This window comes from Cyclopterus lumpus, chromosome 6, assembly GCF_009769545.1.
Source record: "Cyclopterus lumpus isolate fCycLum1 chromosome 6, fCycLum1.pri, whole genome shotgun sequence".
Lineage (NCBI taxonomy): Eukaryota > Metazoa > Chordata > Actinopteri > Perciformes > Cyclopteridae > Cyclopterus > Cyclopterus lumpus.
The window spans coordinates 14350845-14367486 of NC_046971.1; the positions used below are offsets into that span (position 1 = coordinate 14350845).

Genomic DNA, 16642 nt, shown 5'->3' on the forward strand with positions numbered 1-16642 from the left:
TAATCTGTACTTCCTGTGCCTCTGTAGATCTGAAAGGAACATGAGAGGTATCAGCATGAGTGTGACCGCTCTCCCTCTCCAGCCTTTCTGAGAACATGAGGGAACTGTTTCCATTAGGCTAATGTGGGTTTGATCCATGGTGATGTATGTGAAGTGGCAGGATGTAGGGTGTGGGGTCAATGTGAAGCTGGGTGTCTGTGGACAGGTGATAAGTGGAGGGACACAAGTAGTTATATGTTCAGGGGGAAGGAGGACAGAGGGTGTGTGTATGCATACCAACAACCAACACACAGCACATGGGACCTGTTTGGATTTGCATGCCCTTTCCTTGAAGTAATCACAGATTTCTACTGAGATTAAACACATATCTCAAGTGGATTCAAACAGGGCCGGGAACTAATGGCTACACTGTAGGTCTAGAGTTGACACACTGAGGTGTATGGGAGAGATACAGGGTGAGAAGAATATTATGGCGTTTACCTTCTACGTCATTACAGTCATAGTCTTGAGTGAAGCATGGATGGAGAGACAAAAGCACACACACAAACACATGAAAGCAAAGCCACTGGATCTCTGTGTAAAGCAGAAAACAGCACATTTACCAATGGATGAAATGACAATTCACGATGTTAAGCTCAAACAACACCGAAATGACTTCCAGGTTGAATGATTACATAACTACTTTGCAGCCAAAAACATAGTGAAGTAATGGTGTGATTTGTATTGGAGATGTATAAGAGCACAGGAATGTTTGCTCTTTTATTTTGCAACTAACCTTGCACTGAAAGTCTTGAGTGCCACATATAGCCACACACTTTACAGGAGATCCTACATGTAACTACTAGTGATGAGTCCAGAAGTAGTAGTGACAGAGTTAGGTTAAGTGAGGTCATAAAACATGTACACGAACAATAGCAGACAACCTACCTTTGACTCTCTCTCCACGGTTGAGTTGAATCTCCCCCTCCCCTTGTGGCGTGTAGGGCTTGACCACAATGAAGGCACGTCCCGGGACAGCACTGTAGAGTTTCCGTTTGGGCCCACGGGGGCCCGTCAGTGCTGGAGGCGTGTGATGAGGGGGGCTTGGGTCTCTCTGCACTGAGCCAGGACTGTAAACAAACACATATGTTACTGTGGTGATTCCAGGGAGCTGGTAACTGAAGCCTGTGGTCACCGACATGGTTGTCAGCGGGACAGCAACCTGGTGACACCCCCTGGTTGTTACGCTGGCCAGGGATTCATTCATTAACAAGTCCAAGTGCCTGTCGATCAACAGTCAACAATCAGTGTTCAATGGGAGAGTCATGAGAGGAGAGTACACTTCTCCCAACCACTGTCTCCTCTTATTCCCTCTCTTCCTTCTTCAATAGCACAGACAATACCCTTCTTGCTAACCGAGGTAGGAGTAAAAATGTTTAACGATAAGAGGGACTGGCACTAATTTCTTCTCTGTGTGGGTCTGTCAGATCCGTTTGAAAGCCCCCATTAGTCAAACACATCCTGAGTTGGGGCTCCAGAAGAAGCCCCCTCCAGAGAGGGAGCGAGATCCCTGTGCGTCCCCAGTTCCAGTTGCTCCAAGCCGGGTTACAGATCCCGCCTCGTCCTTGAGTCCTGGTGCTCCAGCTGTGGAGGAGAGAGGCTGGGTCTGCTCCCCGACTCCCGCTCCTTCTCCTGGGAGTCCCGTCGCGTCTGCCTCTCCTCTCCCCTCCACCCCTCACACGCACACGCACGCTCACTCACACACACTCTGACAATGCTGCTGCTGCTGCTCTCCGTGGCTTCCCTACCCTTTGACGGCTCACTCACACACCACAAGCCCTCTATGTGCATTCTAGCCGTGCGCACAGGCACATACACAGACAGCCCTCTCCACTCCTGCTAACATTGCACCTCCGCTAGCATGGCATACGCCACCACCAGCATGATGCTAACACATCGCTGACACTCACATACACACACTAGTCCCAGAGCACGATTGATCTCCTGCTGCCTGTCTGCCTGCAAGCGTGCATGCGCCATGGCTCCCTGAGGCAGGCTGTGAGAGTATGTACGTGTGTGTGATTGTGTGCAGTGGGGCGGGGGGCAAAAAGCTCCAGCCCATTTGGTTTAATTGTCGCTCCTCCCTCTTTCCCTTGAATCCCCTCCTTGTTTCGTTCATTCTTTCACTTCCCTTTCACTCTCTTACCCCTCTCCTCCTCCTTAACATTTCTTCGCATTGCATCTTCACTCTCTCTCTCTCTCTCTGGCGGTTAACTCTAATACAGCAGCGGCAGAGCTCCGCCTAGTCTTCAGTCATCACTACAGTACTTTGCCACCATGGTGTAAGTTACATTCAGCATCATTCTGCTGCTTGTGTTGTCAAAGATTTCACTCAATCATATTTTGACATACATAAAAAACCCATGTAATACATACATATTAATCACAGGACTTTGACATTATGCTCTGCAACATTTCCTTTGAAGACTAGAAATCTCTAAACCCCTTCATCCCTGTCTATCCACCTTTCTAACACTTTCAGTCACTTTACAGCCATGATTCTTTCATTTAACTTAACCCCCCCATTGAAACAACGGCTTGCTGACGGCTTTCCAATTACTGCAGGGACTGAGGGGACTGGATAGCTGCCGCATGTTAATGTCTGAGACTCGGCACTGAACATCAGCAGCACACAGCGAAGAGGAGGGAGGGCTGGAGAAGCAGGGCAGTGAGAGAACCCAAAAATTAGATCTCTTAAATCAGCGGCCCCCAACCACCGGGCTGCGGACCGGTAACGGCCCGTGTGTCCCTTCGTAATGGGCCGCACAGAAACAATGAATGAAAAACATTTTGATTGATTATCAAGGTCAAAAAGATGTTATACAACTCTGCCGGTGTTCTAAATTAAAATCAAGGCAGAATATCCTGAGATCGCCAAAAATGCACTGAAATCCCTGCTTCCATTTCCAACATCCTACCTTTGTGAAGCGGGATTTTCTGCAGCGGCCAAAACTAAGTTACGGAGTAGACTGGACATAAAGAACACACGTTGAGTGTCATTGTCTCCCATCACCCCTGAGATGGGACCGGCTCGATGCAGAGAAACAAGTTCAGGACCCCCACTAATTTGGCATAATGGTCAGTTGTATTTTTATGCAATTTATATTTGTTCTTATGACGGTCGTATCATTTTATTACGTCATATTTATAGCCCACACCATGAAAGCCGGTCCATACAAATATTGTCTTATATGAAACCAGTGCATGTCACAAAAAAGGTTGGGGATCGCTGCCTTAAATGATATATATTTCATATATCTGCCTCCTCCACTCACATACCTCTGCCACGCCATACACCTACTGTAAGGTTATGTACACAGCTAGACCTCAGACGCTCCCTGAGGCGAGCTGATGACAGTCGGGTTACATGTTATCTATGTTTCAGACATTTCAGACAGAAGGGAGGGGGAGGAGATGGTTCTTGCTCTTATCTCGTCTTTAATGACCAGTTTGTGGTTCACAGGATGAGGCTTAAATTGGCAACTGGCCATCAACATTTTAAAATAAAAATACGGCTTTTGCCCTAATGAGAGCAAAGAGCAGACTTTTCTTTGTTCTACTTTTGACAAGGAAGGTTGACAAAACTGTTTAGAATCTCTAATTTATTTCTCATCTGAATTCAAGAGGCACATGACAAACACTCAGTGTTCTTGCCTTTCCTCCAGAATTGCATCTTTCTATATTTTTGCAAGGGTTTCATGCCTGTTTTCATAATCCATAGTCATAGTTGGATACTGGATAGGAAACATTATTCTACCTAGATCAACACATACATTTTATTTCATCGTGATATCTACTCTTTTTGCGTAAACAATCAATGTTACAATTTTAAAAGTTTGCATGATGACATGATTTACAGTTTTCATATGCAAACGTGTGCTGCATTTGCAACAGCTTTTGTTGTGCTTACTTTGCTTTGTTGAATTTCTTTTCTCTTTCCTTCTCATTCAATGTGCCTCATTATACGTAGCTTCTACAAGATACAGATGTAGGATCCATTGCATGCACACAAAGAGAGCCCCCCCCCCCCCCCACACACACACACACACAAACGCAGTTCTAATGCAGTATATTACAAAAGCATCACGGTTTCCTAGGACACCAGGCCTGCCTCTGTAACGATGGCAACTGTCAATAAAATAACATAAAATATAGCCAACAAATGCACTGATAAGTAGTCAATAATATGCACTTGGATCTCCATTGTTATTTGATGATGACAAATGATTTGTCATAATTTGCCTTAAAAAATACACAGATTATTGTCCCAGCTGTTTTCGCTCTATATTCTCATTTCAGTTTAGACAGCTAATGAGTGAGGTAGCTGTAGTTCAGTTTATACAGATCACAGGGACCATGGCCTAATATTATATGTTTTGTCATGCAAATTAAGGGATATCAAATAAAATAAAAGTTGCCAATATAAATGTTTCATCCTAAATAGTTTACAGTATGTAGGTTCCAACCTTTGTGGATAGTGGTATGAATGCTATTAACTATCTTTGAAACATGATTTTGTTGTTTGGTTTCATAAAAAATCATTTGTTTTTATAGACACATTCGGGGGACAGGGAAAAGCTAATATAAACAAATTGTTCCTTTTTTCGTGAATATATATATCTAGAACAAATAATGATGATTTTAATTCGATTTTTGTGCAAGATCAAGAGCAAACGTGCATCTTAGTTATTACGTGCCTTTCACCTTTTGGAGATTATATCAACTTTGAGATAATTCTAGATGAATGGGCCTTATCGGAAGTCTCAATGTAAAAACCCTGGGCATGCCAGCTATCAGGTGCTTGATTAGGATCAATAGGACGGTTAACATTTAAACAGCTCAATAATGAGTCTGAGCTCAGTTTATAGTCAACATCTATGAATTGTCTACATCATTCTGAAGATGCAACTGCAAATGTCAGAAAATGTCATTTACACAGATGCTATCAAAATTAGTAGCGTCATTGCAGCATCTTCTCACATGACTGCTCTCAGGTAAACGGATTTCTTTTTTATCTGGCTCAAATAGCCCAGCTCTCTAAGGTGAGATGAGCGCATTATAAACAAAGTCATAATCCTCATCACATTTTGCAAGGATCATCTGTCCTTGCGTTGCTGAATGAATATGTGCTGTCCCATTTGTTTTTGCACAATGTGGGAGTGTTTATGGCTATTAAGGTGGAAGTATCATGAGGACTCATTGGGAAGGACATATTCAGGTTGTGAACAGCAAATCTGTTTGTACATGGACCGCTTATGCTTCATCGTGACTCAATTGGTGTGATCAACATGCAACCTTAAGGATGAACTAATTAGCCAAAACGGACAACATTTGCATGCTTTGACATATTTTTCAGTGCAATATTCTCATACACAAAAATATTTGCTCTACACTTTTTTGCAAGTGCATTTGTTCTGATTTACTGTTTTAGAAAATGTATGGTGTACTACGCTTTTCAATGACCAAACTTTAGTCTCATGGCTTTAAGGATAACATTTACACTGCCTATCTTTATGTAGCTGATGTAGCTGATTTCTATAGACTGTTGAAAAGGCGTTTGGAGAGACTCCATGGGGAAGAGAGAGCTGAGCCTAAAGCCAAAGCTCGCAGTTTATCTATGTTTCAACTGTCACCGATGGACATGAGCTCTGGAAAACTTCAGACAGAATGAGATCATGAATACAAGAAGGCAAAATGAGTTTCCTACACAGGGTCTCTGGGCTCACCCTTAGGGAAAAGGTGAAGGGCTTAGATATGCAAAAGGAGCTCAAAGTAAAAACCTCATGGGCACATCCAACTGAAGGAGACCTCAAGGCAGACACATAACACGCTCGATGGATTACAAAGCCAATCTGGCCTGGGAACGACTCAAAATCCTCCAGGAAGAGCTTGAGTATGAGGCAGGCTAGAGGGACATCAAGGCTACCATGTTATCCTGCTGCTACCACGACCTGGACCGCAATGAGTGGCAGAAGACGCTTAAGGGGAGTTAAGGTACCAAAACTACTGGAATGTTATGGTTCTGTGTCTGGAATTACTGGCCGTCACCACAATTGGGGAAGACTACTATTTATATATTATTATATTATTATTATGTATTCTATTATCTATTATCCATATCCACATTGTTTGATACATTCATACATAATAATACATTTGATTTATATAGCACTTTTCTAAATACTCAGACACTTTACAAACATTAAAATCATCATAAAATAGCTTTACATTAAAAACATAGAACACACAATCACACATTAAAAGCAGAAGAGGTGGGTTTTGATTTGAGATTTGAATAAGGAAAGGTCAGAACAGTCTGGATGAGTTTGGGGAGAGAGTTCCAGAGGGAGGGGCGCTATGGAGAAGTCACCCCATGCTTAATTCTTAGAATCAGCTTTATATATTGTGCATGTATAATATTGTAAGTTGCTGTAACACCTACATGGTATTTTTCACTGCATGACCTGATCATTATTGTGTGTGGCCAGGTCAGTGCAGAGAGCATCAGTGTTTGAAACAAAGATGAAGGATAAGATGCAAAATAGATTAATGTTAGCTTATCAGCATCCCCCCGCTGACACACATTATGATAAGAGCAATACTCCTGTGATATGGATTATCCACAGATGAATCAGAAGAAGCTCAACTCTTCATCTTCTCCACTTCTCCTTCTTTCTACTTCTACTTGTGTAACTAATGCAAAGAAAGAGGGAGAGGTGAGGAGAAGCACAACAAACAAAGAATTAAAATGAGCAAGGGAACGTGACAACCCATATTGGGTTTGTCACATGATGGGTCAGGATACTGAACATAAGCAGGTAATGACGCCATCTTTTCTGTTTCCTTAACGCCGTGTGGGGATTTAACGGAACCTGTGCTGGAACTGCTTTCTGAGAAAAAAAACTTACATATCTCTTGCCCAAACCAGTCAGATGTCATGTAATCATTGTTTTCAAATTCAATAAATACCAGCAAAAACATCATATCACTTTGAAAATGGCCAAGGAAGTTGCTTGAAAAAGGGAATTCTGTGTTCATACATTCTCTTCTCTTCTAGGAAAACTGAAACAAAAGCAACAAACTGGGAAATGGAAAAGATAATAGTTGTTTATCCTCTGCTCTGTAACATAATATGTGTCTATCTGGCAGCTTCAGAGCTTTTCTTCCAAACCAAGACTGATGGCTGGGTCCTAAGGTGCACAGCTCGATATCAGAAGACAAAATGCTCTCAATGATTAATGATCTCTTCGTATTGACAGCACATCATGGTAAGTAGCCAATTAACCTCTTATGACACAAGCAAACTTGCTTTGTTCTAAATAAAATATCATCAAACAGTGTCATGTCTTATTATATTGGCAACTGCATCAGCTGGAGTGATTGTCAAACCCACATGTTTGTTTTTGTAATGTGATCTAGTCCGAATTAAGCTGACCTAACTCTATTTTTACTATTGTCTCCATCTTAAATGCCTGCTAAAGCCTGGACCAAGCTATTGAACCCTGACAGCACTGCACACATGCCACAAGAATTCAACAGGAACTTGCTGGATTCTGCCGTTGGGCGGGCTGTTGACCGGCCAAACTCATTTCACACTCCCCTGGTACCCATAATGCCTCAAGTGAAACCATCGGCATAAACAGAAGGTCAGCGAGAGAAACAGAGATGGGGAGGGAGAAATATTAGAGGGAAAGTAATCAAGGGCAGTCCCACTTGGATGCAGGTTCAGGCCATGGAGAGCTGCTCATTTTGGGCTTTTTATACATTCACCTCACATTAATACTTGGTCTTAAGGCAGGTTAATGCAAAAAGGGTCTCAACTCCCCTGTTGACAGAAGGCCATTTAGACCAGGACACAGCAGACATTCTAACCATGCTGTCCTTTTTTTCTTTTTGCGCACTCTGTCTAATCAACCTTGTACAAAATGAGCACGACAAAGAGCAAACAATATGTTTCTCTGTCAGTGACATTAATGCAATGTAGAGCCAAATATAGCTGAATAAGATGCACTTAGTTTGTGACCATAAATGGGGCACAACATTTGATAGAGGGTGGTGAGACACACAGAGACACACTTCAGAGCTTTAGTTTCTATGGGCTGTGATGTGTGCATGTTACATGATTTAATAAAGGATGTTGACTACTTTCTTACTTACTAGCAAACCATACAGCAGATTAATGGTACTGTGTGTACGTGTATGTGTTTGTGTGTATAAATTACAGAATGAGAGGGGGAGTGAGGAGAAGAGAGAGAGAGAGAAAGAGAGAATGTGATGAATTGAGTAAAGTGACAGCAGAGAATTAGAGGGAGTATGGCTGGAGCTGTAATGCAATTCCCCTGTCAAACATCACTCTCACACACACGCACCCATCACTCTCTCTCACACACACACACACAAACACACACACACACACACACACACACACACTGTGTGGCATCCAGGATTCACACTAGGTGTGTGTTGTACATAGGTGATCTTGCTCTGACATATGATCATAATAAAAAGCTTAACAAACAAAGTGTCAGTAAACCACTTAAATCTATCGCTCTGAGATGTGATCAGAGCTCTAGTGTTTAGTTTGTCTAATAGTTCGGTGTACAAGGGAGGAGATGTGTTCCAGCACCCCAGCAGCACAACTACATCTGCAAGTTTTATGTATCTATCGAGTGACAAGCTGTTTTGAACTGAGTGGCTCATCCGATGATATTACTCATAGTTCTATCCGCTGTCTCAATCGCTCTCACACAAACCGACAAACACATTCACAGATTGGTAGCCTTCAAGTGATCATTATTAGCCACTTTCCATCTGTCTGTCTCTGAACTGTGCAAGTACCCATGCCCATTGCTATGTTCAAGTGGCTATACATAAATGTTCTTGCATATAAACACAGAGACAAACAGAAATGGATGAGTATGATATTTGCCCTCCGTCCTACCAGCAGGACAAATGCACTATTTCATCCTAGCTCGTTATATAAACAGGGCCGCCAGACCCAGACACCATGCTACTGATCACTGTCCTCATACCCTGATAGGAGCATGGGCTGCACCAAAGGCAATTATAACAGACCTCATACTGATCAGTGTTTCAATCAGCCACTATATTTCAGATTCAATTCCCAGTTTATGCTTTATACAGACTACTTTTCTGGGTTGGTTGCAAGTACAGTTTTGACAGGAAATGACTCATATGTGCCTGGGATTGATGTATGAATAAATAAATAAGATTTTCACCGATTGATGTTATGTCATGTTTATCACCAGTAGCAGATGGAATGTGACGCAGAAGGCTGCCTGGTGACTAACAAGTGATTCAGACACATCCCGTGGCACTTTTTGCTTCCTGAAATGTGGTTTATATATCAAAGTAGGTGTTCAATCACAAGGTCAATCACAGATTATCTCATTAAATTGAATAGCTGCCAAGACTGGTAAGTGTAAGACAGGAATTAAAGAGAGAGATTTGCTTCTTTAGAAAGCTCCAAAAAACGTGTTTAGTTGAGAAATCACAAGAAATAACATATGACAGCACAGGGCGGCTCCTTCAGCGACAGGCGTGTGAAGTGTGGGAAGGAGAGATACCGCAGCTCCTTCCTTCCTGCTACTGTCAGACTCGAAATCAAGACTGCTCCCAAAAGACCAACAGTACCACAAAACGGCAATCTATCAATTAATTAATTTCTGCAATAATGTATACCACTGTGTAATATCAATATTCTGTGCAATATCAACATTACATTTTTCCTATTTCATATGTGCAATAATATCATGTTCAAGTTTTTGTTAGTTTTACAGATACCTTATTCCTATTATCTTTACTGTATAATTACTTATTATTTATACTAGATCTGTTTTTTACCGATGCCATTTTTTGTTGCACTCCTTGCTGTTGTAATACTAAACATTTTCCTGCCAGACCAATAAAGGATTATCTCATCTTATCCTATCTTATGTTATTTTATGAGTTTGAGCTGAGGTCGTACAGACCTGAGTCTTCCACGATGGCCGTGTCCTTGGGGGTAGCCATGGCTGTGGGACCTTCTGGGAACTGGCCTGTCCTCTTCATGCATGTGATGTAGTGAAGGCGAGCGGGAATGGGAGGATCTGGAGCTGCCCGTACTCTGGAGACTGCTGTCAGGGATATCTCCATGACGGCTCTGACACAGAGCAGGAGAAGAGGCGAGTATCATATGCAGCACAAGTACAACATGCACACACACACACAGAGACACAGACACAGACAGACACAGACACACACACACACACACACACACACACACACACACACACACACACACACACACACATCTACAGAGCCTCACTACCTCCATCTTACCTCTCCTAGGCTGCTGTGCTGCTGTGCAAAAGCTGGCAGACTGCGCAGTGAAGGGACAGGGGAGTGACCCTGACGGCCACGAATTTCTCGAGGGGCCTGACCGCGGATGTAATCGTGGTCTCCGTTCAGGTTGTTGTCACTTGCAGAGCGGAGCAAGGAACGTGGCGAGGGCAGGGGGCCAGGCGTCACACGTCGGCGGTTGGTGTAGGAAGGGGTCTCCCTGAAAGGCACTGAGAGGTGAAAGAGACAGACTCACCTTATCATGTGAAGCTACTGTAGAAAACACATGGTTTGATGGGGAAATAACTGCAACTCCACACATCTCAAGGTCACTCAGATTTGTTTAAACCTGATTTAATTTAATTTGCAACATTTTTACGCAGCTATAATCTATACACACACTTTTCCACAAACTGATCAAGTGATACAATGATACATCTGGTCCTGATGTTACTGCAGCAAAGCCGTAGAGATGAGGTTATTGTATCATGGTAGTTCCTAGTGAATCTTATACATTATATTACATATAATTATCATGTTTGAATATTTATTACTAAAAAAGAAGTAAACCAAGTACAGATAAAGGAAAGTAGTAGTTTGAATATGGCATTAATGGATATTTTTTAAGTAGCTGTGAATTAAGTATTCTCTTTATGAAAATGTTTAATTTGCAAAAATAATAAACAATGTGTGTTTAAGTTCATAATTACATTACCGGCACACTGGCTTGGTAAAGTGTATCGAAAGTGTAATGATGAAGGGGGAACATTATTATTGAAAGAAGCCTAAATTACATACATATGATACAGTATACATATGATTTCCATTTTAAACGATTTGTTAAAAGGGATTACATATATAATACACCTTTCAGTTTCAATATTCAGTTTTATATCCAGTCTACACTAGATGGCAGAGTTTTGCTGTATGTACATTTCTCAGAAAAAACTCAACTCAGCAGGGATCATATACATTCCTGAAACCTTCTCCACATCTCTTACATATCCATTTATTGTCCTTAATTGACCCACACCTCTGTATATAATCTGTAATCACTGTTTTGAGCCCCTCCGCTAGCTGCCATTCTTTAATCTGACGTCTCTCTAACACATGTTTAAACCTATAAAAGACTGAGGTAGCCTGGCGATATATCACCACTGCTGTCTACTTACCAACATCCGTTGCTTTGTGGACCTTTATAATTTCAGCCAGATCAAAGTTTCCTGCTATAATAGCCACCTGGAGGAAAGGGAAGGGGAAAACACTTGACGGAAAGTGGATGACAGCTACATTTAATTCAATAAAAAGATTTACAAATTAAAAAAATCACTATTACTTCCTCTCCTAATAAATGTTTTACACACTTAGTTCTTTGTTGTGTCAGATGTGTCACATCTGTATGTGTGGCAATGTTCTGGGCAATGTGTGGAACAGCCTGCCTTATGTACAAACAAATTAACTTTGATCTTCACATAAGTGTCAGTGTCAATTTCCCATGGACTTCATCAACCAGAAAGGCTGGAAATCAGACACAGACCGCGATGGTAAGCCAGCAGTGGATGGGTGCCGTTACGCTGCTTAAGTTTTAAATATCAATTAACGATTCAATATAGCAGCAAGATGTGAGGTATGATAATATACACACAGTAACATGCAGAGGTTCTTGGATAACACACATACCTGAAAGGCGGTCTGGCTGTTGTAGTTCTTTATCTCTTTATTGGCCCCCCGGAACAGGATAACTCGTGCACAGCTATCCTGAATGCCAACAGAGAGAACTATGTGTTTGACCAGTGCCATCGTATTTGATGAACAAATATATATATATATATATATATATATATATATATATATATATATATATATATATATATATATATATAACATTTTTTATGATATTGATAATGAACAGGCTGTGCAGTGAAACTGTTGATTTCAAATGTAGCCAATGATGAAATGTCTGCAAGAGTGAGCACTATTTAAGAATCAAACAAAGGCAACTCAGAGGCAGTGTAGAATGAACAAGGATAGTAAATGGTAAATGGACATGTACTTGCACAGCGCTTTTCTAGTATTACGACCACTCAAAGGGCTCCAACACTACTTGTCATCATTCACCCATTCATACACTGATGGGAGGAGCTACCATGCAAGGTGCCATCTGCCCATCAGGACTAACTATCATTCACACACCGTAGGCACAGCTACGTCGACATGGACCGTGGATCGAACTGCCGATCGAACTGCCGATCCTATGATTGAAGGACGACCCTGCTCACCACTGAGCCACAGTCGCCTTACATCTTTTATTTAAAAGTGAGCAGGAAATAGAAAAAGAGACACAAAGAGACACAACTATGCCCTGTACAAATCATTTAAGATTGCAAGTGAGTGTAGTAAGACAATGGTTATTATACAAGGCATTCAACGGAGAGTCTGGTGGCAAAGCAATGGCTAAAATTAAAACTAATAGATACTAGCGGGTATGAAAACATAGGCTAAGAATAATTTAATAGAAAGAACACATTCCAACAAACACAACACAGACATCCTCAGTAGTTCACAACCACACATGTATCGCTCTTGTGTGCCAGACTATTACCATATATTGCTTTGTGTGTAAATGAGCACAGGCCCCTCTGCCAAAAACAAGCCCAATTATAGATTAATAGACATGGTTATGTGTCCATGTGCTGAGTGAATGAGGGTTGATATGTAATTTAACGCTGATAGCTCCATTAGCAAGACTAGCCTGGCTCTACAACCAGCACAATGACTCTGGTGACTCCTGTCCCTACTGAGTCACAGATTAAGGAACAAGTAAAAACAAAATCAACATATGGTTCCATTAATAACGTCCATGTGACTTCAAGCTGGGTGCATCTGATGAACTACTCTTGTATTACACCAGATATACTCCAGTATGAGGTTAACACTGATGTACTGTGGCACCCTCTTCTGGTAAGACACATAGATGTTAGCTGTGGGTGCTGTGCCTGAACTGAGCAGCGTGTATAATGACCATGGTGCCAACTGAAAACCTGCATAAGCCTGCAAAGTCCATACATAAATGGTGGTATTTGTAAATGGAGCAGGTGTTACGAATAAGGCATGATTACTCTTGCTGCTAATAGCCCACACAACTGCTATGGGTCTAAAACATCTAAAAAACGATTTAGATAATCGCTTAAGACTGTTAGCTTAGCTAATTGCTAATCACCCATACATTATGCAGTTGCATGCACAATGTATTCACACACACACACACACACACACACACACACACACATCACAGTCTAACCTGATACGTTAGCACACAGTTATGACCAAATAAGTCTCATAATTTCTATTTAACCAAAATGTCTCTACGGAGTTAGGAAGAAGGATTGGTGGTAAATGCCATATTACTATCTGGTACTTCATCGAGACATTAGTGCTGTCAGTGTTGGTCATGGCAACCGAGCCAACTAACCCACAATAAAATTAATATATGGACACATATGTTTTTAACAGAAAATAGACTAAATATTATGGATATACAATGACAGACAGACATGCATTTAAATGGGATATTCGAGAACCTGCTGTTGATGTCGGCAGAAAGAGCAGAACCCGCAGGTTTGACTCAACTGACTGTCTTCATGTATACCAGAGATAAGAAAGCTACATCACACGTATCACATTGGGGACGTGTAATACCACAGTGAATCAGATGACAGATATCCGTCTTCCAAAAGCAGCAACAAACTGTCTGTTTAGCCGTTAGCCAAGTAGTGTTGAGTTTAGTTTTGTTTGAGCTCTGTTGACAGTGTCGAAACTTTACATCACTTGCTCTGACGTTCACCATTTTTCAGACTACTGAGCTCCTCAAAAACTTCCCAGCTGGAAAGTGTGTTGTGTTATTATGACATTAAGAAACCATGAGTCAGTAGCATGTTAAGTAGCTGTGCATATTAGTTTTTAATATTGTCATTTTGATATTTGTTGCTTTCTTCTCGTGTTTTATACATTTCCAAACTTAACATTAAATTCAGTTAATTTAATTGTTTTTAAATGCAGTGATTGCATAATATAAACTAGAAGGGCACATGGAGAGCGCAGACCTCTTCCAGGGACAAACCACTCAAAAATGGACCCATTCTGCACCAAGTTTCATGAAAATAGAGCCAATGTTTTTTTTGTATTTCGGCTGGCAAACATAAACCTAACTGAAAACATAACCTTCTTGGCTTCTGCAACCACATTAGGAACCACTGGCCTAAGGGCTCCACGCTAAGCCCATCTGGCACACCTGAATCTCTTCCTTTATGTGCATGTTACAAGGTACCAGGCCTGTGTTATTGTTTTTGTGTCTGGTATTGCTGTCACCTTCTTGAATAATCAAATAAATGACGCTCAACAGCTGAATTCTTGAATGTCTGTCACAAAGAGACATTTTACACTCTTACACAAATGCATCGCAGACACACACACACACACACACACACACACACACACACACACAAAGGCCAATTACAGTGCGGGCCATCTGTCTTGCTCTTCTCTCCAAAGCTTCCTATAGGAATTCATTAAGAAAACCTTTTCAGTAGCCCTCACCATGGTTTGCTAGTTGTGATTACATTTTCTACACAGGAATACACAGTGAGCTAAGTCAAGTACTTTAAAGTAATGACGTGGGTCAGTCATGTGTAAAGAGTGTGACAGATGGTACCTCTCGCAGCCATGTTTATACAGTTGAGGATTCTTCTCTCATTAGATTTGAAGCAGATTTGGCATTATCCAGTGAAAGTAGAGCTTGTTCTTACCTTGGATTGTGACTAACATCTAAAGCACATAAGATGCACAATTTCGAGCTACGATCTTCCGCATTATTGTGTATAACTACAGCATAATACAAGTACTGTTGCATAAAATACAGTGATACTTCCTCGATGCAGCATATTAAAGCGATGCCCCAACATTTAATTGGTCTGAGGGGTTTAAAGAGTTCTGTCTTGCACAACCTCTCTTTAATTTCACTCATCAGTGTTGTCTCCAGTTGCCATTATAGTACCTAATGTGTATCCAACCAGCTCCCATGGACTGTCTGCCAGGTAAAAGACCCCTGCCATGTCTTCAGTCACTGCTGCTGATCACATGTGCCAAGCTAAAAGCCCAGTCAGTACATATTAATGGCCAACCAGACCCCCTGCAACGGGAGCATTGATCAAGCTTACACTGTTGCTGCCGATCTTGCCATTCATCCACTCTCTCTCGCCTTCATCTGAACCTCTTTCTGACACTATCTTTTCTCTCTTCATATGGATATATTGAGGTTCACCACTGGACTACTAGGTTCCCAGTCAATTCTACTAGCCTGTTTCTTTCTGTAATGGTACATAATCATCCAAGCCTGTTTCGAGCTGGTTTGAACCATGCTGAGAGACATCGTTTCTGTGATCGTTTCTGTGATCAACTCAACATGTCGTCCGACCTTCACTGGCAAGATAACAGCCATCCTTAGGGGAAAAAGCACATAAGAGCTGTGACCATATCCATTACTAGACTTTAAACTAACAAGAGTTTGTACAAGTAACTAGTTATCCATTCTCTCTTATTATATCCACTCCTGCTCCAGACACATAAAACACTGAAAAGTGTGTTAACGTGTAATGACTTTACTCTGCTTGTGTTGGTGAAATGGACACACGCACGAACACACACACACACACACACACACACACACACACACACACACACACACACACACTTTTCACTTGTTAAAGTTTTAGTAAAGTACTCATTTAATGTTCATGAACTGAGGACTACTCTCTTTTTCCAATGAAGGAGCAGAAAGAAACCTCTTCCAGAACATCCAGTTACATGTTTCTGTTTTAGCAGCCTCGAACCAACGAGGACAACGCAACACATGGGCACACTGTACTTAACAACACATCATTTCCCAGGAGTACGCTGGCTTCCACTGTTCCTATCTCCCAGTGTCCTCATGTAACTCTCCTGATATAGGCAGAACACAGTCATTCATATTTCATTCAAAATACACATTGTTTCATTCCTGCTATCACAGACCCTAAAATATATTATTACTTTATAAGCTGCAACAAACATTTAAGTGTTCCAGTACATCACATACTGAGTGCAATACAAATACCACCACCCCAACCATCATCTCAGGCAGTGCATATTTCCTCACGTGGGAGACTGCAAAGGCTGGTAGGTATGCTAAAACAATTTATCTCGGAGGTCTCAATCTGGTGCTGAC

General features: G+C 41.5%; 1 protein-coding gene across 1 annotated transcript in view; it reads right to left on the bottom strand.

The window, feature by feature from the left end:
- Window positions 1-16642, bottom strand: part of shank3a (SH3 and multiple ankyrin repeat domains 3a) — a 135329-nt gene that overhangs the window by 47479 nt on the left and 71208 nt on the right. Inside the window, exons 8-12 of the mRNA XM_034535207.1 lie at window positions 12061-12138; window positions 11553-11619; window positions 10381-10610; window positions 10032-10201; window positions 928-1109 (exon numbers count right to left, since the gene is read on the bottom strand). Coding sequence (XP_034391098.1) covers window positions 928-1109; window positions 10032-10201; window positions 10381-10610; window positions 11553-11619; window positions 12061-12138 — 727 coding nt within the window. The remainder of the gene's footprint in view (window positions 1-927; window positions 1110-10031; window positions 10202-10380; window positions 10611-11552; window positions 11620-12060; window positions 12139-16642) is intronic.